Genomic DNA, 27,289 nt, shown 5'->3' on the forward strand with positions numbered 1-27,289 from the left:
GCAATCCTGTAACCTGAGAGCAGGCAGTACAGGAGGATGAGGGGTTCAGAGGAGGACCACTGGAGGAGGTGGGGCTGGTGTTACATCTGGGAGGATGAACAGACAGAAGCCAGGAGAAAGGAGTGTGAGGAGAGGGGTAGTCAATACCATGAGGGCAACGCCATGGGTCATGGAGGGAGCCAGAGTCTTTGGGTGGCTTCCATGATCTTGTGGTTGGAGAGCAGGAGAACTGCTGATGGACCCGAGGCAGGGAAGCACAGGACCAGATTTGCCCTTAGGCGGCTTACTTCCACTGAGACAGAGATCCTATCCCACCCTCACTTCCAAGCAAGGAATAAAAATACTTTTTGAAATGCTATGACATTTATGGTAGTTAGGAAGCATTTTATTGTAAGAACAGACACCCACTCAAACTAGTACAAATTTTCAAAAATGATGGTTGGGGAAAGAATTACTGAAAGGCTTCACTTGTCAGCCTCAGACACCCTGCAGCAGGCTGGCAAGTTAGTGAAGGTGTGATGAGCAGGTCCTGGACAGGAGAACAGGAGTGGGGAGCAGCCTGTATATCCCCTGCAGCCTCTTAGGGTACTTCTCTTCTCTCTGTATGTTGGCTCCCAGATTCTCTGTCTCCTGGCTGATTAGCTTTCTTGGATTTTAATAGCTTTCCAGCTCCTTCTAAATGTTGGGTTGGGTGATCACTACATGAACACCAGCCCCAACTCCTTATGAACTTTCACCTTAAGTGCCCATTACCAAACACATTATAGTTTCTCAGCCTCTTAAATGAAAGTTTAAAGATCCAATTAATTGGCGCAGCCTACTCCACTCACAAATTCCCTGGTCTAGGCAGCTCTACCAGGGGATGAAGTCAGAGGGGAAATTGGACAGAAGAAGCAAAAGAACAATCTGTAATTAGAGTGACCTGTTTACTAGGATGTAGTTAACCTCACTGGAGCATTTTGCAAGCAGTATGGTGTGTTTTTACTCACAATTCACTTTTACCCAGGAGGAAGTATTGTAGTTCTGAGGTTCAAGGAGCCTAGCAATGGCTAGAGGGTCAACTGTAGGGTATAAGTAGGAAGATTCAAAGAATGAATCATCAACCACTTGGCACTGGAGCTTGGATTGAGTGTTAATGCAGTGTTTCAGAGGTGGAAGCAGAGAGACAAGAGCCAAGGAGTATTCTCAGGGTGCATCTGTGCTCTAGTTAAGGGTGCATGGTGGGGGGGGGGCGGGGTGCAAGACCTAATTTCTGTGTAAATGGAGCAGAAATATCACACTGGTGTTTCCCCTATATAGATGCAAAGATGCAGGCATTTTCCAGAGGCTGAAATGCTGTGGAAAGGACAGAGTTCAACCTTGAGAGGAGTTGTACAGCCAACAGGGACGTTGTCTTATGAAGAACTGATGAGAAGTCTGTTCTGAAATTACAACCAAATGGAGCAAAGCGTGTGCTGACTGGCCTCGGTCTATTGAAATACAAAGGCAAAACATTTGTCAGGGAAGGGAAGAGATTAAATAGGAAATTATGGCCAAGACACCAGTGTCAGTATCTATTACTCCTTTCTGGAGAAGAGATGGTTCTCCAGTGTAGCTTGAAGACAGAGTTTGGAGGCAGTTCCTGGATGATTGTGTGCAAGACAATAATCCCTAGTTGATGTAGATGATATCCATCAGTCCTGCCTCTTGGCTGGCCTTGCCCCTCAAACTGTAGCCTGCAACCAAATGTAACTAATCATATTCCTCCCTCCACCCACTCCCCATGGTGTAGCTTTACCATTGAGTCCTTGCCCATGCAATGTTCCTTTGCTTGAGACCCTCCATATCCTGTATCCCTGCTTAATTCCTCCTGCTTTTGACTTCGAATCTGCTTTCTCCAGGAGTTAATTCTGGATTACCATGGTTGGATGAGTGCTTCTCCTCTCTTTTTCCAAAGCACTCTTCTTTTCCTCTTCTTACTTATCTCTTACTATCCTGGTATCACGGATCCTCTTCTACTCTGAGTCCCTTGAGGATAAGGACTTTGTTGTTTTCCCATATTTATTGAAGTATAATTTACACACAATACACTTCACTCTTTTTAAATATGCATATTGGTAAGTTTCAACAAGGCACACAGAGGTGTAACCATCACCACAACTGAGATACAGAATAGTTCCGTCATCCCGGAAAGTTCCTTGTACTCCTTGGCAAGCGGACTCTAGCAATTACTGATCTGTTATTTGTCCCAATTGGCATCTTCTAGAATGTCATATGAATGGCATCACATAGCATGCAGTCTTTTGTGTCCGACTTCTTTCATTTCACCAGTGAAATACTTTGGAGATTCACCTATTTTGTCATCTGGATCAGTTGTTGATTTCTTTTCATTGCTGAGTAGGTGTCCATTATATGGATATATTGCAATTTGTTTATCCATTTGCTAGTTGATGGCCACTTTAGTTTCCACTTTGGCACTATTCTGAACAAAAAGTCTATGAACGTTTACCTGCAAGGGTTTTTATGTAATTTATGTTTTCATTTCTCTTGGGTAAATACTAGGAATGGAGCTGCTGAGCCATTTTATAAGGAATTGCTAAACTGTTTTCAAAGTGATTTTATTATTTTACATTCTTTACCAGCAACGGGTGAGATTCAATTGCTTTACATCTTCATCACAACTTGGTATTGTCAGTCTCATTTTAACCATTCTAGCAGTGACATGGTGATATCCCACAGTGGCTTTAGCTTACATATCTCAGATAGCTATTAATGCTGACTATCTCGTCTCATTCTTATTTGCTGTTTATGTATTTGCTCTGGTGATAAGTGTATTCACATTTTTGCCCTTTTGAAAACAGATTATTTGTCTTTGTTTTGTATGAGCTCTTTCTAAAATTTGGATACAAGCCCTTTATGAGATATGCTTATTTAATGTTTTCTCCTAGTTCTTTTATAAAGTTGAATGAATCAACTTTATCTTTTATAATTCATACTTGCTTTTGTCCCTTCTAATAAATCTTCACCTAACCTAAGGATACTCAGGATTTTTTCCTATACTTTTTTTTAGAGGTTTTGTAATTTTAGCTCCTACATTTAAGACTATGATCTCTCTCCACCCGATTCCTCTGGGTCTTCCCAGTGCACCAGGTGGGAGGGAGGATCAGGATGGGGAATACATGTAACTCCATGGCTGATTCATGTCAATGTATGACAGAACCCACTTCAATATTGTAAAGTAATTAGCCTCCAACTAGTAAAAATAAATGAAAAAAAAAAAAAAACTAAAAATAAAAGATTAGTCTACTACCAAAAAAAAAGGCTACTTCATGTTTCATTCTAGAATCAATTTTTCTATTAAAAATAAATTGCTCTTTAAGTAACCTGTGATATGTTCAGCTAGAGCTAGTGGCTAGATGAAACTTTTATGTCTGTAGTCCTGGTGATTTGGAAGGACTGTTGAACTACTCAGAACAGAATATAAATGTCTCTGATCTTCTGAAACTTGGTTTGCCCCACCTAACCTTAATCCTAGTGGAATTTCACTGCTGTTTGATGGGTCTTAGGCCCCTAGTGGTTGTTTTGTGCCCTGTGTTTTGTGATCATTAGGAAAATCCAGAGCTCTTCTTTTTATCTCCACTGACAGAGGTTCGCTGCCCTTTAGGAGTTAGAGTTCTGAGGGAGAGTCACAGAAACATGAAACAAGAGAACGATTCATGGGCAACGTGTAAGCAAGTCTGGGTGTACTACACAGAGTCCTTGAGGAGCTTAGAAGAATAAAAGAAACCTGGAAATTCTCTTAAAGAAGGCTAGCATGGAGCCAGAATTTGAAGGAGGTGATGGATTAGAAGAAAGAGGCTACTGGGACATTCAAAAGGTCAGGGGTAGCTGAACACAAGCCCAAAGGAGGAAATGACTAAGATGCTGCGGGGTCAAGAGACTCCAAGTCATTCTTCCTTTTGGAAAGCACTTTTCTCTGAGAAAGAACTAAATGGGATAATGAGAGTAGTCAGATTCAGAGAAGTTTGTTATTCAAAATAACAAAGAAACCTGTAACTGTGACCTTACTTTCTTGGAATTTATAAAAAAATCAAATAAATGTTTGGATTAGATTATTGGGTCTAAAAAAAAAGACTATGATCTATTTAGAGACAGTTTTTGTGTATGATGTGTAGTAAATAGGATTGAAGGGTTTTTTTTTTGTTTTTGTTTTTTTTTTTTTTTGCTTATGGATATCCAAAGCAGCATTTAATGAAAGGATTATCTTCTCCCCCATTGAATTATCTTGGAACCTTTGTCAGAAGTTAATTGACCCTATGTATGTATGTCTGTTTCTATACTCTTCAGTCTTTCTTTTGACCTATATGTCTTTTTTTTTTTTTTTTTCCATTTATTTTTATTAGTTGGAGGCTATTTACTTTACAGTACTGTAGTGGTTTTTGCCATACATTGACATGAATCAGCCATGGATTTACATGTGTTCCCCATCCCGATCCCCGCTCCCGCCTCCCTCCCCATCCCATCCCTTTGGGTCTTCCCAGTGCACCAGCCCTGAGCACTTGTCTCATGCATCCAACCTGGGCTGGTGATCTGTTTAACCCTTGATAGTATACTTGTTTCAATGCTATTCTTATCTTTATGTTAGTATCACACTGTCTTGATTAGAGTAGCTTTATAAGAAGTTTTAAAATCAAGTAGTTTAAGTCCTCTAACATTGCTCTTCTTTTCAAAATTGTTTTGACTATATTAGGTCTTTTTCATGAAAATTTTAGGATTAGCTGCTTATCCGTTTTAAAAATTCTACTATTATTTTGACTTGGGTTGCATTGACACTTACAGATCAAGTAGGACAAAGTTTACATCTTAACTATATCAAGTTTACTAAATTGTGAACATTGCCTATCTTACCACTAAGACCTCTCCAGGTCTTCATTAAATTCTCTTAACAATATCTTAGTGTTTTCAATATACAGATCTTGCATGTATTTTGTGAAAGTTATTTCTAAATGTTTGTGTTTTTTGATGCTATAATATTCATATTTTTAAATTTAAACTTCCAACTGTTTATTTCTAACACATAGAAATACAATTGATTTTTATAGATCAACTTTCTATCCTGTGACTTTCATAAACTCATATACTAGTTCTAGTGGCACATTTGTAGATTCCATAGAATTTGCTTCACTGATGAGCATGTTCTCTGAGAATAAAAACAATTTTACTTTTTCATTTCCAAATGAAATGTAAAAAAGACTTTTACCCAAAAGACTGAGTGGGTAAACATTCAGTCTTTAATCATTACAATGTTAGCTATAGGTTTTTATAAAAATTCTTTAGCTGAGTAAGTTTCTTTCTACTCCTTATTTGCCAGTGGCTTTAGTTATAAATGGATGTTGAATTTTGTCAAATACTTTTTTCAGTGACATTTTTTCCCCATTTTACTGCCACTGTTTAGACTCTTTTTGCACATTTTAAGTACTCCATAGATATTTGTTGAATGAATGAAGCTGAGCTAAATACCTTTGAAGTGTTAGGTACATCTCAACCACTCAGAGCATGAGATGAGCTAGGGGGACTTAAGAGTATTTAAATGCCTCGTTGTACCAGGGGTACTAGATTTGGCTAAATGATCGTGCAGTTTTTCACACTATTCCAATGAAGTAAGTGTCTCTATTTTACAAATGAGGGATAAATAATATATGGAAAGATTAAAATCTATAGTATTGTCAGGATGTGGGGAAGAATTCCTGTGTTTCATTACTTGACAAAAATAAAAAAAGAAAATCATTAAGTTCAGAACACCAAAAATATACAAAGGAGGCTGGTTCCAAATATGATGCGAGTTAAAATGGAGGACAACTCAGGCATTTGATGGAATAAATGAATCAAGAATCCAGCTGGTCTGGATACAAGGAATGATGTTCTTGAATTGACAGTTGGACCTCTAAGAAGGAAAAGTAATCCTTGCCCAATACTTGGATTAGCCATGAACTTTATCCTCATAATCAAAATAATGTCAAATTTATGTACTGATTTGCAACCCTGAGGATTTGATCTATACACAAAGCAAAGATTTCATTTGGGTTACTCATCAAGATGCAAATATTTATTGATGTTGACAAAACAAAAATTGAGATAGATCTGAAGAAAGTTAGAAAGTAGGAGAGGAATGAAGAAATTTTAGGACAATGAACCTTCTTATTTTCTAAAAATGGAAATTTAAGCCCCTCTGAGACTCTGTTGCTCACCTGTATGATGATATGAAGGGGTATCTAGAGGGGTTGTTGGGAAGACTGAAGAATGTATCTTAAATGCCTAATGTGTGGTAGGTACTCAACTAGTAGTAGTGATAAAGAGGAAAAGCCTAACTAATGAGGGAGAAGTGTCAACTTCTCAACATTAGGGTCTATAAAGCACCTTTCCTATAGACACTGTCACTGCACAAAGAGCAGGGTGAATCTGAGTGATGAAAAGTCAGGGGCTAAGTATCCAGCCCAGGACACCTGAGTGACATGACAACCCTATGGGTGGTGTCATCATCCCCATTTTACAACCGAAGGAGTTGAGATACTGAGTGGCCAATGGACTTGCTGGGGATCAGCCCTCAAGTGACTGAGCCAGGGCTGAAACCCAGCAACTATGACTTTAGATTCTGTTGCCTGCCACTGAGCCGAGTGGCACATGAATCTGAAGCTTTGGGTGAGCTCCTGGCATATCTTTTGTACACATTTCTAATGAATAGGCCCCTGGGTTTAATTAAAGGAAAAAAAGATTAATTATTTTTCCCAACAGTTGCAAATTATTTACATTTCATTTATGTTGATGGCTAATAAAAGAGCAGAGGAGCATGGAGACAGCCCAGAGTGGCTGTAATTCTTCCAGAGTCCATAATGAAGCACTGGTTTGAATGCCAACGTGTGAGCATGGATGAGCCCGCTGCCACATTAAGACCTGCTCTAGGCAGAGGGGCTTTGTTCCCTGGGTTTGATTCAATCTTCAGAAATAAGTTTCAGGGATTTATTGTCTCACAGTGCTAGGCCAAAAGTCTGAAATCAGATTGTCAGCAGGACCATGCTTGCTCTGAAAGTCTCCCTGGTAGCTTTCGGTAGTTCCTCAGGTGTGGAAGCACAGCTTCAGTCTTCATACGGTGATCTCCCTGTGTGTATGTCTGTCCCTCTCTGTGTGCAAATTTCCCCCTTTCATAAGGACACCAGTCATTTTGGATTAGGTCCCACCCTAATCACCTCATTTTACTTATATAAAGACTCTATCTTCAAATAAGGTCACATTCCAAGGTACTGGAGGTTAAGAATACAATGTTTTGGGAGGATATACCTCAACTACTAAACATATTTTAAATGTATTAATTGTATACTATATAGTGTATCACTCAGCTGGTCAAATTATTGAAGAACAACTTCAAATGCTAGGTGATTTAGACAATTTGGATAGTCTCACTCTTTCATTGATCAGAAAATATTTAAATACACGCTACATCTTCACACATATTTTGGTACTTATCCATATATATATATATAAAGTTCAGTATAATTCCTAATGACTGATCAGATGAGGTTGAGGTAAAAAATCCCAGTACGCAGTTGTAATCTGCTATTTTGTTGATTGATAACAATCTTTAACTCTGAAACATCTATGAATAGATAGTGGCATTTGAGATATAAAGCTTTGGATCAATTATTTAAAATATCTACACTAGGCATCTGCATGCTTCCCTGGTGACTCAGATGGTAAAGAATCTGCCTGCAATGCGGGAGATCCAGGTTCAATCCCTGGGTTGGGAAGATCCCCTGTGAAGAAAATGGTAACCCACTCCAGTATTCTTGCCTGGAGAACTCCATGGACAGAGGAGCCTGGCAGGCTATAGCCCATGGGTTGGATAGTCGCAAAGAGTTGAACATGACTGAATGACACACATAAACACACATGCTAGGCCTCTAGAAATAGAAATAATGGGATTTTACCAAATTCATAATATTATTATGGATTAGTTATTCAAATGATGATATTAAAAGTCAGTCTTTGTTTTATTGTTTCCACTGTTTTCCAGTGAACAAGCACAAGCCATGGATTGAGACTTCATATCACGGAGTCATAACAGAGAACAACGACACAGTCATTTTGGACCCACCATTGGTCGCCCTGGATAAAGATGCACCAGTTCCTTTTGCAGGTGAGATGATGGCTTAGCATGATCGGGCTCCACTCACTTGAGAGGTGTGTTGAGAAACCTCCACAAAGATTTTTTTGCTGTTGTCACCACCTGTGCCTTTCACAGATGAGTTTGTGCTTTCAAAACTGGGCATTTCTTCTGATTCCTGGTGTAAATTCTGTACCTCCTTCTGGTTTTTCTTCTTGGTGTTGCCTCCAATGAAGGACCCTTATATCTTCTTCTTCTGAGGGATGGTGTATGATATATTGCTGAAGTGGTCCCTGGAGTTGGAAAAGTTGGGCCAGCAAGGTCCATAGGGGAATTTTTCCTCTGGAAAGATGACTCATACACATGAGAAGATGTGCGACCCACTGTCCCCACTACTTACGATCATGGGCAGATGACTTGTAACTTGGTGGATTGACAAGAGAAAAAGGAAAGAAGAAAGTATCAGGAGTTATTTGTTAAGGATCATGTCCTTGAACTTCAAAATGGGTGTCCCATTTGGAGAAGGAATCTGGAGGCAGGGCCATTTTGTCCTTGCAGCTTGTAGCTAAAGAGCCTGGTCAGTGTCGTCAAGATGACCACTGCTTCCTCCTCTAACCTCCTGCAAGGGCCAAATCCCCAGAAGGGTGTGTAAAGAAGATGGCTATATCTCATGTTTCCATAGATTTTGGCAAAGAAAAGGGGGTGGGTGATGGCAAGGGGAGGTGGGGTTGGACAAAGAATTTCTGAAGATGCCTACATCATGAGTGATATTGTTAACATTTTATAACTGTCAGGAGGAAGACAGGAAATTTAATGAAGGTTTTCAAGATTTCTGGAAGATTGCTTTATGATAGATGGGTGCCAAGCTAAGGTTTTCACCATGATGAAGTCTATTTTTTCTGACAGTGTGTCTGTTACTTTATGAGCTACTTGGGCAGAAAAAAAATGGCTCTTTCACACTTCTAAGAGATAAGCTTTGTGAAGGCCTTTTTTTCCGTTACAGAACATTTTATAAAGTAAGGAATGAGGGGTGAATAAAATAGGGAAATTCAGCCTTATGTGAAGATAAACCCATAAGCATTCTTGCAGAGCATGGGGGAGACCCTCAGAAGAAGGCTTCATCTTTATTTTATGCAGAATGATAGCCACAATGAGTACCTAACTGTGACTTCCATGGTGTTTAGAGTTGGGACATTTCCATATATTTTCCAGCCATCTTCAGAGGTCCCAACTCAACCAAACGCCACTTGGCAGTGTAAATCCCATGCTGTCTTTTCCACAAAAAGATGAAATGTCTTCCCCAGACCTTCTTTGTCAGCCCCAGGAATATTCCAACTCATCCCCTTCTTGGACATAACTAAACTGTATTGGGGTTAATCAGCAATTCTCACCAACCCTCGAAACAAACACTAGCACAATTGTCTGCATTATGGGAATATTTGAACTGGCATGTGATGTGTGCTTTAAAAAATGAAATAGAGACAACATTTAGAAGTTGAGATATTTTGCATAAAACTGCAGGATTCTGGTTTATCTTGATGAGTCAGATGTGAAGTATCTGAAGTACTGCGTCATGGCTTCCCTGGTTAGACGGAGTATGTACAGGTCCTTTATTCATCTTTCCATTCAAGTGTGAACCCTGTTTAAGACATAAGAGAGAAAACTAATGACATATTAAATGAGAAGTTTATGGATGCTGTTAAGTCACTGTAGTGTAGTGAGGCTAACACTTAAAAAGATGAAGGATGTGTCTGAGTATTCATTGTGTCTGCATCAGTGCAACCCTGTTCTCATCCAGTAGTGAACTAGGAAACTGAGGTTGTTGATTAAGCTGTTCTACAGTAAAGTTATAGACTCTATAATGTAAAGACCAAAGTGGGAAGAAAATTTTTTAAGCAAATCTGGTATTGGGAAGTTTGGATTTATAATGACTTACCTTCCTTGGTTGTTGACCTGAAGGATAATTAATCATTTCACTTGAAGATTGACCAAAGGATTTTCTTCAATTCTAAATCCATCAAATACTCTAAACTTGGAGTTGAATTCTAACCATTAAATGTGACCACAGGTTTTCTGTCACTTCTTGAAAGTAAGATTAGCTTCTAAGTGAAGCCCCGAGTAGTCTCTCTGAAGACAATCTCTACACTCCTCTTGATATTTACAGCTGAATTTTTTAAAAATCTAGCTTAACGCATCAAAAATATAATCTTCCACGCTCTTAAGAGTAAAAAATAAAGGTGCTTTTTAGAATGGTCAAAGCTATTTTTCTCAGCATTATTTATGATCGGCTCTAAGACAGGACATAGACACTAACCATCCATCCACGTTGCAGGCGTTTATTTCAAAACATTTATCTTAAAAAGAAAATACTGAAGATTTATTTCAGATTCCTATCATTCTCATAAAATTGAAAAATTCATATCTAGCAGCTCCATCACTTCCCGAAGTCAACTGCAGCTTTTGGTGCCCCTTATCAACTGCTCTGGTATTGTGTGTCAGGTTTTCCACCCTCATCCCGGTGGTCTTTATTTCCACTTAGCCAGTTTGGTTCCAACCATGTCACTTTTGCTCGGTCTGGTTTCTCTTGAGATGTCCCCCCTTTTAAAAAGTTTTTTAATAAAAATTTCCTATGTAAGGTATCATTCATTTAAATAAAAATCATGATTGCATTTTGTGGGTAAACACAAAATCCAGGGATATAAAATAGCTTTTATTGTGTATCTCCTGATTATGACAATCATGTTTATTATAGAATATGTGAACATTTCTTACTCCCAGAGAAAGCCTCTGTAACATTATAGCATATTTCCTTCTAATCGTTGTTCTACTTTGTTTTAATCTAAAATTTTTGATCACACTTCATATTCAATATTTTAACTTATTTTTCCTGATAAACTAAGGAATATATGCCATTTTATTAAGTACTCTTCTGTAACTCATTAAATGGTTGCATGATTTCTGACTCAATGAATATTCTATAGTTTACTGTTATTTTATTTTTTCCAACTTTATTGAGATATAATTGACATATAACGTGTAAGTTTAAGGCATACGACATGTTGCCTTGACACAGTTACATGTTGCAAAATGATTACCCCCACCTAGTGTTAACTAACATCTCCATCACCTCACATAATTACCACTTATTTTTGTGGTGAGAATATTTAAGGTCTACTGTCTTAGCAATTTTCAATTATATAATACAGTATTGTTAACTTTAATCACCATGCTGTGATCCATTAGATCCCACAGGTTTATAACTGGAAGTTTGTACGCTTTGACTGACATCTCCCTATTTCCTCACTCCCAACCCCTTCTAACCACTATTCTGCTCAGTTTCTATGAGTTCAACTTTTTTATATTCCACATATAAGTGATATCTCAGAATTTGTCATTCTGTCTGACTTATTTCACTGACCGTTACTACCCTCAAGGTCCATCCATATTGTCACAAGTGGAAGGATTTCCTTCTTTCATTCATGGCTGAATAATGTCTGTATATATTTCTTTATTCATTCATCCATTGACTGACAGGTAGTTTTTATATCTTGACTATTGTGAATAATGCTGCAATGAACCTGGGAGTATAGATACCTCTTCAAGACTCTGATTTAATTTCCTTAGGATATATAACCATAAGTGAGATTGCTACATCATATGGTAGTTTGGGTTTTTACTTTTTTGAGGACCCTCCATACTGTTTTCTGTGATGGTTATACCAATTTACATTTACATCAACTGTACTTTAGGGTTTCTTTTTCTCCACATCCTCACCAACACTCATTGACTCTTATCTTCTTGATGATGGTCATTCTAACTGGTATGAGATGATGGACAATTTGTCTTTTTCTTGTCTTTCTTATTACAATGTGTGTCTAAATTTCTGATTCTATCATTTGGATGGATTTCAGGATTAGAATTAATTGGTCAAATATTTTAAAGTTCTGAAACACATTAGATGGCTTTCCAGAAAAGTTGAATGCACTTTCAGTCACATTCACACAAATCTGTCATTCCCTGACCCCATATGGCTCATTCTAATGGTGTGGAATCTTATTTCATGGCAATAAGATGCAATCACCAATTACATAGTCTCAGTCTTTTTTTTTTTTAATTGTTTATTTATTTGGCTGCTCCGGGCCTTAGTTGCAGCACATAGGATCTTTTGTTGTGGTATGTGTGATCTAGTTCCCTTACCAAGGTTCAAACTCAGGCCCCCTGCATTGGGAGCGTGAAGTCTTAGCAATGGGCCCCCAGGGCAGTCCCAGTAGTCTCACCCTTTTCATTCGTCGAAGAAATATATAAGCTTCCCAGGATTGTTGTATTGGTTAAATTTAAAGAATGTTGCAATGACTCAAGATATAGTAAAACTTTTGTTGATCTGAGTTTCCTTTTCACAGTGCTTCTCTTCCTTTCATAGAGGAGATCACTAACTCACAGGGAGCCCGAGAAAATTGCTCAGTGTCCTAGAGTAGGCCAGCCGTGGGGCTGGGAGTAGAATGCAAGGCTCTCATCCTTGCTGTGAGTTCCCTTTCCCTGTGATATTTCTGTTTGATCCCTGCCCCAGCTGATTAGCAGAGACACTCTCTCTCAGTCAATGAAAGCTCTCTCAGACCTCAGTCCAGTCCATTAGACCTGACTCAGTTCTCAACCTGATGTCTAAACTCAGCAGACACGATCTTAGAGAATCAGATACAGAAGAATCCTTGAGTCATAATGAAAATTCTGTCCACTGCATGGCAAAAAAAAATGATAATGAAAGCAAGCTGGGCGCACCGTGAACTTATTTAATTCTGCATGAGCCCCACTGAGGCCTATTAGGAAACTGTGGAGACTTTTAAATTTGAAGGGAATTAGATTGCCTTTCAGAGACAATAGAACTGTTCATTTGTCTACATTGGGCCAGTCTGGACTTGTCTTTTGTGGGGATAGGGCTGCAGAGAATGATCAGGCATAATTGGCTGGCTTCTCAGCCTGGGTGACTCTCTGAAGGCTGCCCAGAAAATTGCCTGGGATATGATTTGGCTTGGTTTGATTAGCTGGTTATAGCAGAAGGCACCTTTTCCTCCATGGTTATCTCTCTGGGTCCTCCTTGTTCTGCTCAGCATCTACCAATCTATCTCCCTCCTTGTCTTTGGACCCACCCAGGGCCCTTGTTCATGCTTTGGACACCACAGCTGCCTGATGGCAGAGACCCTCCTCAGGGGTCTGTACAGCAGTGGTATCTTATGATGATAAAAGAATCCTACTTGTGAACAATCCCAGGCTCTGATCAGACACATGGATTCACAGTTCGGCTCTGCCATTGACAAGATGTATGGTCTCAGATAAGAAACTGAACTCCTCTGAGGGGTAACTTATTTATATATAATAAAATAGGGGTAAACACAGCCCCTGGGGCCTCCCAGGTGGCTCAGTGGTAAAGAATCTGCCTGCCAACGCAGGAGATGCAGGTTCGATTGCTTGGTTGGGAAGATCCCCTGGAGAAGGAAATGGCAACCCCCTCCATTATTCTGGCCTGGGAAATCCCATGGACAGAGGAGCCTGGCGGGCTACAGCTCATTGGGTTACAAGAATTAGATATGACTTAGCGACTGAACGGCAATGAACATAATGCCTACTCCTGGGCTAATATGTGGATTAAATAAAATACTAATACCAAGTGCCAAGAGCACTAGCAGCCAGAGGATGCCCAGTGTGCCATGGTTCTGACAATCCCAGCAATGGTAGTAATGAGAGCAGTCAAGAGTAACAGTAATTCTCACAGTCATCAATAAGCTGTGGTTTATTCATTTTAGCTTGATTATAATGAAGTGATGTAATCTGTGGTGCTGATATTAAGGAAAGAAGAAAAGCAAGTTCAGGGATTTTTGGAAGGCTTGATGTAGTCACCCACTTTTACCATCAAGCTATGCTGCCTGGATTGTCTGCTTAAGTGGAAACCAGTTAACTAATGCTGCTGAAAATCATTTATGAATTGTGTGGAACTCTGGAAATTTTAGTTGAAAAGTAATGTCCTTATGTTCTACCTATCATTTATCCCTGTGGGATAACCTATTAGTTGCGAACTGTGTGCTCTTTCGTTATAAATGCATACATGCGTGCACACACACACACACACACACGTGTGTGTGCACAAGGTGCTCCATGCACAGAATTACATCTAAGCCTTTCACCAACCTTGTGGAACAAGTGGGTCAGCTATTATGATTTTGTTTTGCAAATAAGGACCTTGAGACTTGGAAAAATTAAGTAACTGTTCTAGGCTGCCAAGCTAAGCCCTGTCACTCAATTCCAGACTCCAAGTCCTGGCTCCTTTCCCCTCTGCCAGTTTTCCAGTGTGCAAGGCATATCTCACTAGCAGTACAAGATTCCCATGGTACCTGGACATACTGTTAAAGAAAGTTGAATTCCATGGTAAGTCATTCCCATTTAAGTTCTTTTTCAAATCTTTCTGAATCTATCAAGGAGAAAGGTGCAGTTTGGAGGATCAAAATGTCTTTAGCACTCTCAAATACTTGCAAATACTTGGACCTCACAGAGTTGGAATCTAGCATAAACAGGAAACAGAAAAATATGGACCAGCATCTATGCATTCAAGTACTGAACATCTTAGGCTTCCCTGGCAGCTCAGCTGGTAGAGAATCTGCCTGAAATGCAGGAGACCCTAGGTTGATTCCTGGGTTGGGAAGATCCGCTGGAGAAGGGATAGGCTACCCACTCCAGTATTCCTGGGCTTCCCTGGCAGCTCAGCTGGTAGAGAATCTGCCTGCAATGCAGGAGACCTGGGTTTGATCCCTGGGTTGGGAAGATCCGCTGGAGAAGGGAAAGGCTACCCACTCCAGTATTCCTGGGCTTCCCTGGTGGCTCAGCTGGTAAAGAATCTGCCTGCAATGCAGGAGACCTGGGTTTGATCCCTGGGTTGGGAAGATCCCCTGGAGAAGGAGATGGCATTGGGCTTCCCTGGTGACTCAGATGGTAAAGAATCTACCTGCGATGTGGGAGACCCAGTTTCAATCCCTGAGTTGGGAAGATCACCTAGAGAAGAGAATGGCTACCCACTCTAGAATTCTTGTCTGGAGAATCCCATGGACAGAGAATCCTGACAGGCTACGGGAATAACCTGAACAGACTTTTTGGCCAACCCAATACATGTGAATAGAATAAAAATAAAGAACAAAAGAAAAAGAATAAAAAATAATAAAACAATATACTCATACTTCTAAAACCCTGCCAGACTATCTTTATTCATGTCTAGATACATAGTTCTTATTCATCTGGAGTATGTATGGTTCAGTCTTTGTGTTTTTTTTCTTTTCACAGAACATTTTCCAAGCAGATTGAAACATATTCAAAAATACTAATGTGTAGGCATAATTATATATCATGTGACCATATCATGGTTTACTTCACCTTTCTACTATGTTTTGTATATTTGAGTTGTTTACATGATTTTTCCGTTAAAAAAATAACACTGCCATGGGCAAGTTTGTTTAAAGCACCTGTTTTATATAAACATAGGAGTCAGGATTTTATGTTTATGGTTTAGTTCATAAATAGAAAAAAACAGATGTGTTCTCTTTTCAGTGACAGATTTGAGCTTGTGTTGTCAAATGTTTTTGCTGATATTATCTGTGATTGCCCAATATCCAAGCAGATGGCCGGGTTCAGATTAGACGTAGACGGGGAAGTAAGGGCTAGACAGGAGTCCCATACCTCTCTGCAGCCTGTGGCAGAGTCCTTGGTCCCATCTCCATAGTCCTCAGGCCTTCATCCCTATGGTGAAGTCTCCCCCTCACTGTAGTGACTGTGATCTGGAAGTTTCCGGCTGTAGGTTAGCTGTGATTTGAGAGCAATACAGGAGTTCTTTGAAAGCCGAAAAAAAAGTGAGGGTGCAACAACCAGTCAATAAAACAGAAGATCTGGTCAAGTTGATGCTTGTGATCACGGGGGAGATGGCGTCAGGGGTGACTATGAAAAGGTTCATGTGTAGTCCCCAGAAGCAGAAAGGCTTATCAGACCGCATCTATGCTCCTGATTCTGCTGCTGCTGGAGGGGTTTGCCAGGCAGCTGGGCGAGAGAAAGACCTGATGCATCCATCACTCTGGAATTAAAGTGTTGTTTATCTCTGCTCCTTGGTTCTCTGTTCTACCCACTTGGTAGCTGCCAGCCTTGACAGTGATTGATGTGGAATTGGGGGCATAATGGGGGTCCTTTCTTCACAGGCACTGCATTCATTCCAGTTTTCTCCTCTCATGCATTTTCTTTCTCCCTTCTGTTGGCTGAGGGCTGAGCGCTTCAGGAGGCAGATCTTAGCTCCACAGGGGTGGACAGGGGCCATCATATCATCCTTCATGCCAGGAAACTGGGGCACGAAGCCCTCACCTCACTGAGCAGAGAACACAGCACGCCTACTGCCATACTTTGTAGGGTGAAGCCACTCTGCCCAAGGGACACTAAGGAGCTTCCCTGGATCTCTATTACCCATGACTTTGGGGTCTTTGCCCTGAATTGTTTCTCTCAGTTGTGACAAAGCCTTCCACTTTTTTCTTGTTAATTATACTCTTTCTTTGTCCACCCAAAACTGAAGCTGTCTGTGTGTCCCCTGCCATGTGGCCTTTTGTGGTTGTTGGTTTTAACTTCTTGCATGTTACAGGATATGGATCTGCTCAACCTTGGTAAGTTTCAGATGGCTCATCTCATCTTAAAGATTCTACTGATCAGTTCTCCTCTATCACACTCTATGCTTAATCCTGGTATCCCAGGCCTCTCTACAGGAGGCTGGTTGGACTAGGTTCTTGGGCAGCAGCTGGAGACCCTAGGGTGTGGTCACACAAGCTCTCCTGGTGTTGGAGGGTCAAGGATAGCTAGAGGAGGAACTCGAGCCAGAATACAGGGGAAGGAGCACAGGATCAAGGGGTGGTCAGTCAAGGAGGAAGAAGGGGTTGACAACAGGGACTGGACTTCATGGTCTGACTGGACGTAGGAAACAATCCACCAGTGACCCTGACCTTCTAGATGAGAAAACTGGCGAGGTCATGTTCCAGGTAAAACTAACACTTAAGGGGGAACCAGTGGATACTGTGGGGTGTTCTCCCTCAATAAGACTGAAGAGCAAGGGACATTCAGGGAGAAAAACGATGCTGGCTTGCCTGGGACTGCCAGTTTCCTAGACTGTGGGACTTTTGGTGCCAAAACTGAGAAGGTCGTGATAAACTGGAGTGAGTTAGTCACCCTGATAGGAGGGAGGTAGAGTCCCAGGTTGGAAAACTTGCATGCTGGCCCTAGGAGAGATCTTGAGAGAAGCCCTTGGATATGAGAATCTCAAGTCTCCTGGATTCTGAATGAATGATAATATACTAAAACAAGATGAAAAGTGAATAATGAAGTCAGTAATAATAGCAGAGCTGTTGCCAGCCATGTGGTAACTGTGCCACTTAGAAACAGGTGCCACTTCTTTCAGAGAGATACTGTCCCACACCAGAGCACATGACTTGACAAGTAGAGGAATAGGTGGATTTTAACCCTAAATTGTCCCCTTGATCACACATCCTCGTATAGGAAGCAGCTTGCACACAGCACTGAACATTAAGTAACATTTATTTATTTATTTTATGGGGAGGTTTTGGGTATTTTGAGTGGGTAGGGGACTGCATCGGGTCTTAGTTGCAGCATGAGGGATATTTCATTGCAGTGTGAAGACATCTCTAAAGTTGAAGCATGCAGCTCAGCAGCAGTGGCAGGTTGTGGGCTTAGTTGCCCTGTGGCATGTGGGACCTTAGTTCCCCAATCGGGTATCGAACCTATATCCCCTGCATCGGCAGGCAGATTCTTAACCACTGGACCACCAGAGAAGTCCCTTGACTAACACTTACTGAGCCCACACTACACATCAGGCACTGTAGTAGGTATTCTACACACACTGCATTATTTACTTTTTACAGCAATTTTCTGAAATAAGCATTCTCCTTATCCCTATTTTATAGAAGGAGAGACTGAAGTTAAATCAGATTATATTATTTGCTCAGACACAGTAATAAAGGTGAAGTTGTAATTCCAAATGGTGAAGTTGATGTATCATTTAAGTATTGCTGTCCAACAGCCACTACAAAATTTAGGAGCATCAAACAAGAGCCATTAACTCTTTCTCATGGGTCTACTTATTGATTGGGCAGCTCTGCTCATCTGAGTCAAACTCAGCTGATCCCAGCTGGGCTCACTCGGGTATCCATGGACAGCTGGTGGGTAGACTGTAGGCTGGCTGGGCTAGGATGGCCTTGGCTGGGATGACACCATTCTCTGCCATGTAATCTTCCAGCACACTGGCTTAGCATGTCAGCAGGCTGGCCAGAGCATATATATTCCTGTGCTGATTGCAGAAACTTTTGACAGTTTGTTACTGTCCCACTAGCTAAACAAGACACGTGGTTAAGCCCAGAGTAGGAGCAGACTACCGTAGGGCCTGGAGAGGTGACAACTTAGGGTCACCAGTGCAGTCATCCTCTCCCTACCCTTAGGCTACAATTATCCACATCCCTTCTTCATGCAAAATATGCTCACTGCATCCTGGAACTCCCAGAAGTGGAATCCAGTCAGGCATCTGGCTTGAAGCCCAAGATTTTGTGATCCTCATCGAGTCTCGATGTAGCTCTTCTTGATCCAGAGACTTGTGAACTAGAAAGATCTCTTCCCTCACAAAGCCTCCAGGGAAAGGCAAGCCTCAGTAAACTTCTCATCAAAAGGGGCAGAAATGGAGGCACACAGCCGTCACTTGCCTTACCTGTAGCAATCTTGATATTCCTGCCAGAGAAATAGTGTCAGGTTCCCCCATTCTGAGGGTGATTCTTTTCTTAGGAGGGCTCCTCAGTTCACTGTTCTCTACTGCTCCCTGCGAACCACTGTTCTCTTTCACTGTCATTTAGTTCTGCTCTATCCCATGACTAGTGGATTCAGTAGAAGTGGCCACAATGTCCCTGAGGTCAAGGTCCTGGCCTCAGTCCCTGGGGACACTCTTAGCTTCATTTATCTCCATGTAAGTGTCCCTGACTCTGTCTAGCTCAACCAAAGACAATGGGCCAAACCTAACTCCAAAGTTAGGGTCTCCTTATATAATAAATCAGGAGACACACAAAATAAGAACAAAGCCTTTTTTTTTCCTGCTGGAGAAATAATTCAGGAGACACAGGCATCCACCAAGCTTCAAGGCCAAAGACATCTGAGCATAATGGACTCCCAATCTATGGCCTTATTGACAAGCATGATATCACAAGTTTACAGTACTTTCACACTCACTGCCCCTGGTGGCTAGATTCCAGGCCACATGACCCAGCCCCCTTGCCTGACTGTGCCTGGACACGGGGTGGACACTTGACTGTAGTTGGCCAATGAATCAGCTAGTTCCATCCTGTGACCTGCTACCTGGGTAGAAAAGGCCACGTGGGCCAGTTGGCTTCTGTTTGCATGCTGAGGTGCCATGCTAGAGGGTGGGGGTTGCAGGTAAACCTTCTGTGACACATGCAAATCACAGTATAAGAGCTTGGTCAGCAGACTGAGAGGAGGCAGCTGTCCCAGAGAGACACAGATGTGACCAGAGGGAATGGAGTCTAAGTGGTCCCTGATGGGAACTGTGGCCTCAGTTCCCGAGTGGTCCTGGTGTCCTGGTGATTTTGCTGTACTTGTATTTCCACTCTCTGCCCTGATATAACTGAGTATGTCTCTGTCTTTGAAAACCAGCGGCCAAAGAAAAACCACCTGTCAATGTGGTTTTCTATGTTGAGGGCATGGGGCATTGTTTGAGCTACAGGAAAGAAAAGAGCCCAAGACAGATAAGGGAACAGCATAGAGAGGAATGAACTGGGGATTTGAAAACACTGAAGAAATCTTCTTTAAAAAGTTGTAACCAGTGATCATCACGGTGAAATCAATGATGATTGAAAACTAGCTCCAACTGTCTGTAATTGGGCCATATAATAGCCAAGCTTAGACAAGTTAATACTGTTTCTAATCCCTTCTCTAGAAGCTATTTCTGTAGCTTACGACAGTGGCTGTATTGAATAGGCCTGGAATTGAGCCCCATCACAATTATTAATTATGAACATGGATTTGTAAGGTCAGTGGTTTAACTTTAACAGGAATCAGGGGCCCATGAATGAAAATCCTAAATGTCTTAGCTTGTTTTGAGATTCCAAATCAAAGAACAGGAGCACAAGCAGGCATTTATAGTTCAGTTCTTTTGCGTTGGCACAGTGTCCAGCACAAGATCATGGAATACCTTGGCGTGAGTTCAGAGCTCGATTTTATGATCTTGTAGCTGCCTGTAATCACAGATGAGGCATCAAAGGCCAGCTGTCCTCCATGAACCTTGACAGTCTGTATAAACTAATTAGTTTTTTATGAGCCATCCTTTCAGAGGTTTGGAGAGAGGGCCTATTAAGTCAAGTTCAATATGATCTACAAACTTAAAAAATTATCATTATTTATCTAAGTTCCAGCTGAGCGCCATGGTAAATGACATCCCTGGCAATGGTCAGCTTGGGTGGCTGTTGACTTTATTAAAATACAAATACTGTGTTGTTTTTTTTTTTTTTTAATAAAAAGAAGAATCTCAGTGTGGCAGGGGTTCTTTTTGCTCATTAATGATACTAATAGGAAAATTTCAAGGTCAGGGAAGAGTTTTTAAAAAAAAACCCTATTTGAAGAGTGTGGGCATATTTGCAAAGCTGCCTCCTGGCTCATTTTGCTGAAGGTTGCCAGGGTAAAAACATGACCCTCTTTGGACCCAAGTTCAGTGTCCAGGAACACCCCTTGGCCCTTTCCCTTTTTTCGTGTCTCTCCTAGAGTCCTTAAGATGCCAAATGTAACAGTCACTGCTGCCTGCCCTTCTGCCATGTCTCTATCTGGGCCATCTTTGGGCCATCCTTCTTAGTGCTGTTCCCTATTCCTATGGTATCTGCCCTGGGCTGGTCATACCATTTTTGGTGTATTCTACCTTGACCTCTACCAGTGGGTGCTCGCTCCATCACCCCCTACCTATGGATGCCTGTTACTCTAGCACTGTCCTCAGGGGGTCCACTATATTGTTGATGGGCCCATGTAATAGGGCTTCATCACCTCACCTCATCACCTCTCTCTCAGCCCGGGAAGAAGTAGCATTTCTCCTCTTCTGGTCCATTTGTGCTCAGGGTTCCCACAGAAACATTGTTTGGACTCCTAGTGTTGACATCTCTTTCTGTTTTACTACAAAATCTTCCCTTCTCAGAGATGGAGGGTTCACGCGCAGGCCAGAGATGTGCTGTGGCACATAACCTTCCACTCTAGTCTGCCACTGATTCTGCCCTCTGCCTTCTGAGTTCTGTCTCATGTATAGTGATTTTTGCTTCTCTCACAAGCTCCGATATTCCTGCCTGCTGTCTGGTTTCCACTGGGTGTCTCCATTCACCCCCCTTCTCATGTCCACATCTAATCCATCAGACATGACTTTAAATGTCTAAACTTAATTTACAAAGAGGGTCCTGGGCCAAATGCAGCCCATTGTGTACAGGCAGAGAGCAGGGGAATGGCTAGAGGGGCCTAATAATTCTGAATGCCCATATCAGGATCACCCCTCTGCCAGGGCTCCTACATCATGAGAAATAGACTCTTGTCTTCTGAGTGGTATCTTCATGGTCCCAGGCTCATGTAGTTCTCTCCTCTGCCATGGTACATGCCACATTAGGCTGTGATTGTATTAATGAGCCTGCTTGGTCTTGAGCAGCTGTGTCTCAATCCATTCTGTGTCCTTAGCACCTGACACTGAGTAGTGTTCAGTGAAAGTCTGTGGAATGAATGAATGGCAGAGTCATATTACATCACATGCTTAAATTGATCTAACATCCTCTCTTATTGCTTTGGACACATTATCTCCTGGGTTCATCTTGGGCTCTGCTGTGCTTTCAGTGTAATCTTTTTCATTGACTGCTCCTTATACCAGAGCTTCTGTTAGGTCCATGCCATTTCTGTCCTTTATTGTGGACAGGAGCAGAAGATTTTAAGAAGAGGTGGCAAGAATACACAGAAGAACTATACAAAAAAGATCTTCATGACCCAGATAACCACAATGGTGTGATCACTCACCTAGAGCCAGACATCCTGGAATAAGTCAAGTGGGCCTTAGGAAGCATCACTATGGACAAAGCCAATGGAGGTGATGAAATTCCAGTTGAGCTATTTCAAATCCTAAAGGATGATGCTGTGAAAGTGCTGCACTCAATATGCCAGCAAATTTGGAAAACTCAGCACTGGCCACAGGACTGGAAAAAGTCAGTTTTCATTCCAGTCCCAAAGAAAGGCAATGCCAAAGAATGTTCAAACTGCCGCATAATTGCACTCATCTCACACACTAGTAAAGTAATGCTCAAAATTCTCCAAGCAAGGCTTCAACAGTACGTGAACCGTGAACTTCCGGATGTTCAAGCTGGGTTTAGAAAAGGCAGATGAACCAGAGATCAAATTGCCAACATGTGTAAGATCATAAAAAAAGCAAAAGAGCTCCAGAAAAACATCTACTTCTGCTTTATTGACTACACCAAAGCCTTTGACTGTGTGGATCACAGCAACTGTGGAAAATTCTTAAAGAGACGGGAATATCAGACCACTTCATCTGCCTCCTGAGAAATCTGTATGGAAGTCAAGAAGCAACAGTTCGAACTGAACATGGAACAACAGACTGGCTCCAAATCAGGAAAGGAGTATGTCAAGGCTGTATATTGTCACCCTGCTTATTTAACTTATATGCAGAGTACATCATGAGAAATGCTGGACTGGATGAAGCACAAGCTGGGGTGAAGATTGCTGGGAAAAATATCAACAACCTCAGATATGCAGATGACACCACCCTTATGGCAGAAAGGGAAGAAGAACTAAAGAGCCTCTAGATGAAAGTGAAAGACGAGAGTGAAAAAGCTGGCTTAAAACTCAACATTCAGAAAACTAAGATCATGGCATCTGGTCCCATCACTTCATGGCAAATAGTTGGGGAAACAGTGGAAACAGTGACAGACTTTATTCTGGGGGGCTCCAAAATCACAGCAGATGGTGACTGCAGCCATGAAATTAAAAGATGTTTGCTCCTTGGAAGAAAAGTTATGACCAACCTAGACAGAATATTAAAAAGCAGAGACATTACTTTGCTGACAAAGGTCCATCCAGTCAAAGCTATGATTTTTCCAGTCATCATGTATGGATGTGAGAGTTGGACTATAAAGAAAGCTGACTGCCGAAGAATTGATGCTTTTGAACTGTGGTGTTGGAGAAGACTCTTGAGAGTCCTTTGGACTGCAAGGAGATCCAACCTGTCAATCCTAAAGGAGACCAGTCCTGAATATTCATTGGAAGGACTGATGCTGAAGCTGAAACTCCAATACTTTGGCCACCTGATGTGAAGAACTGAATCATTTGAAAAGACCCTGATGCTTGGAGGGATTGGGGGCAGGAGGAGAAGGGGACAACAGAGGATGAGATGGTTGGATGGCATCACCGACTCAATGGACATGAATTTGAGTAGGTTCCAGGAGTTGGTGATGGACAGGGAAGCCTGGTGTACTGCAGTCCATGGGGTTGCAAAGAGTCAGACATGAATAACTACTTAACTATACCAGAGCAGGCTTGTTTATCCCTATGTTCTGGCACATAATCTAACTTAGAGGTTCTTGGGAAATTTTTGCTGATTTGAGTTGAAAGGACCGAGTGGCTTGCAACCTACTGCTAAGCAGCAAAGGAGTAGGGATATAGTATCATCATTTTGCCACTGAAGAGGCTAAAGCTGACTCCTGGTGGCCCTCTGGTTTACTTTGGAGAAAAGTCACCCCACCTTGTGTGTTGCCCAGATCGCTACACCCACACCCATGGAACCAGTGAAGGAAGAGCCCTGGCTCAGGTGAATCTGGACTAGAGGGAACTCTGGTGATCCAAAGATATCCTTTGTGTCAGTGGAGTGTTACCTTGCCTAAGGGAAGAGGTAGCTGCTACTAAGGCCTAGCTAATTTATTTTAAGTTTATTGTTTAAATTAAATGCTTTATTTTGAGGTAAAAGTAGTTTTACATGCAGTTGTAGGAAGTTGTACACAGGAAGACCCTGTGTACACCACCCAGTTTCCCACAGTGATAACGTCATGGAACGATAACACAATATCACAACCAAGGGATTGGCACTGGTAATCAAGATGCAAAACATTTTGTTCATCACAAGGATCTTTCATGTTGTCCACCTATAACCACACTGACTTTCCTCCACCCAGTCTCTCCTTAACTCCTGGTAACATGATTCTGTTCCCATTTCAATACTTTTGTTATTTTGAGTATATTGTATATATTGAATCACAGAGTAGGCAACCTTTTAGAGTTGATGCTTTTTTCACTCAACATTATTCTCTGGAAGTCCATCTAGGTTGTTGCCTGCATCAATAATCTATCCTTCTTTTTCATTACCAGGTGGAATTCAATGAGATAAATGTACCAGTTTGGGTCATACTCAGTGTTTGTTTAACTGTTCACCCACTGAAGGACATCTGGGTTGTTTCCAGTTTTGAACTATTATAAATATAAAGCTGCTATACACATTTGTATACAAATTTTTGTGTTAACACGAATCATCACTTCCCTGGGATAAATATCAGGGAGTGCAATTGCTAGTTGGTATGGTAGTCACATGTTTAGTTTCTTAAGAAACGGCCAAAGCATCTTCCAAAGTGGCTGGACTTTTTATTTTCCCACCAGCAATGTATGAGTGGTCCAGTTTCGCTGTATCTTCATTGACACTGGATATTATCAAATGTTATGTTATTATAGTTGTTCAGATAGACTATGCAGTCCATCCTAAAGGAGATCAGTCCTGAGTGTTCATTGGAAGGACTGATGCTGAAGCTGAAACTCCAATACTTTGGCCACCTCATGCGAAGAGTTGACTCATTAGAAAAGAGCCTGGTGCTGGGAGGGATTGAGGGCAGGAGGAGAAGGGGACAGAGGATGAGATGGCTGGATGGCATCACCGACTCGATGGGCATGAGTTTGAGTAAACTCTGGGAGTTGGTGATGGGCAGGGAGGCCTGGCGTGCTGCAATTCATGGAGTCGCAAGGAGTCGGACACGACTGAGCGACTGAACTGAAGTGAACTGACTGATTCGGTGTTACTTCATTGTGGTTTTAATTTGCATTTCTCTAATGGCTATTGATGTTAAACATCTTTTCACGTCCTTATTTGTGGTGTGTATGTGTGTATGTCCTCCATGAATTTTCTCTTCATATCTTTTGTCCATTTTCTAACTGGATTTTTTTGTTTTTACTATTGAGCTTTTTTTTTTTTTTAACATTGAACTTCGAAAATCCTTTACATATTCTAAAAACAAGTCTTTTGTCAGATATCTGGTTTGTAAATATTTTTTCTCATTATGTAGTTTGCCTTTTCATCTTCTTAGCAAGGTCTTTCTCTGAGCAAAAGCTTTAAATTTTCTTGAAGTCCAATTTTCATTCTAGGAATTGTGTTTTGGGTGTCCAGGTTAAGAACTATTTGCAGAGCTCTAGATTCCAAAGATATTCTCCGATGTGTTTTCCTAAAAGTTTTATAACTTTACATTTTATATTTAAGTGCATAATCCATTATGAGTTAATTTTTGTATAAAATGAAACAGTTAGGTTGAGATTCCTGCCACCACCCCCCACACCTGGCACAGATGTACAATTGTTTCTACATCATTTGTTGGAAAGTTTTTTTTCCTCCATTGAATTCTTCTTGCACATTTGTCAAAAATCAGGTGGGCATAGTTGTGTGTATCTGTTTCTGGGTTTTCTCTTCTATTTCATTAATTTGTATGTTGTTCCATAACAATTGTGCAGTCTTGAGTATTGTAAATATATAGTAAGTCTTAAAATTGGGTAGATTCCCTGTTTATTTTTATTAATTTCAGTTCCTTTAGCTTTCCATGTAAACTTTATTTTTTAATCAGAGGAAAATTGTTTTACAGTGTTGTGTTGGTTTCTGTTGCACAACAATGTGAATCAGTCATAATTATATATTGCTGACATAAAAAATATATATATTTATGAATGATTTGCATTTTGTGTATATATCAGTTCAGTTCAGTCACTCAGTCATGTCCAACTTTTTGAGACTCCATGGACTGCAGCACACCAGGCCTCCCTGTCCATCATCAACTCCTGGAGCTTACTCAGACTCATGTCCATTGAGTCGGTGATGCCATCCAACCATCTCATTCTCTGTCATCCCCTTCTCCTCCCACCTCCAACCTTTCCCAGCATCAGGGTCTTTTCCAATGAGTCACTTCTTTGCATCAGGTGGCCAATCCAAAGTATTGGAGTGTGTGTGTGTGTGTGTATCCCCTCCATTTTGAGCCTCCTTCACTGTCCATGTAAACGTTAGAATAATTTTGTTTGCATCTACAAAAAATTCTGCTGATACTTGACAGGAATTGAGTTAAACCTGCATATCAATTTGGGGAAAATTGATACCTTTACTAAGTTGAGTCTTCCAATCCATGAATTTGGTATACATCTCCATTTGTTTAACTTTTCTTTGATTTCCTTCAGCAGTGTTGTATAGTCTTTAGCATACAAATCCTATACATGTTTGTTTAGATTTATATCCAAATGTTTCATTTTTACAGTGGCTGTAAATGGTATTGTTTTTCATTTTGTTGTTTATGTATTCATTGCTATTGTATAGAAATGCAGTTGCTTTCGTGTTTGTTTTTCTGCTTTGTGTCCCACAACCTTGATGAACTCCTACCTAGACAAACGTGTAATCTGTAATTAAGCACAGGCCTGTTTCCTTTCATTGCCTTACTGCACTGACTAGAGATGAGAGATTTTCTTGCCTTGTTCCAGATCTTAGGGGAAAGCATTCACTCTTTGACCAATAAGTATAATATAACATATAGGGTTTTTGTGGATTCTCCTTATCAAGTTGAGGCAGATTTTTATTCCAAGGTTTCTGAGAGGTTTTTTTTTTTTTTAATCATAAATGGGTTTTGATTTTTGTCAATTTTTTTTCTAATATGGATTGTTATGAATGTGTGCTTTTTCTTCTTCAGTTTGTTAATATGGTGATGATGTTGATTGATTTTCATATATGAATCTACTTTGCATCTGTAAAGTAAACCC

General features: G+C 40.9%; 1 protein-coding gene across 1 annotated transcript in view; it reads left to right on the plus strand.

The window, feature by feature from the left end:
• Positions 1-27,289, plus strand: part of CLSTN2 (calsyntenin 2) — a 728,679-nt gene that overhangs the window by 268,707 nt on the left and 432,683 nt on the right. The window contains exon 4 of the mRNA XM_061168062.1: positions 8,048-8,170. Within this exon, the coding sequence (XP_061024045.1) occupies positions 8,048-8,170 (123 nt within the window). The remainder of the gene's footprint in view (positions 1-8,047; positions 8,171-27,289) is intronic.

This window comes from Dama dama, chromosome 19 (assembly GCF_033118175.1).
Source record: "Dama dama isolate Ldn47 chromosome 19, ASM3311817v1, whole genome shotgun sequence".
Classification (NCBI taxonomy): Eukaryota; Metazoa; Chordata; class Mammalia; order Artiodactyla; family Cervidae; genus Dama; species Dama dama.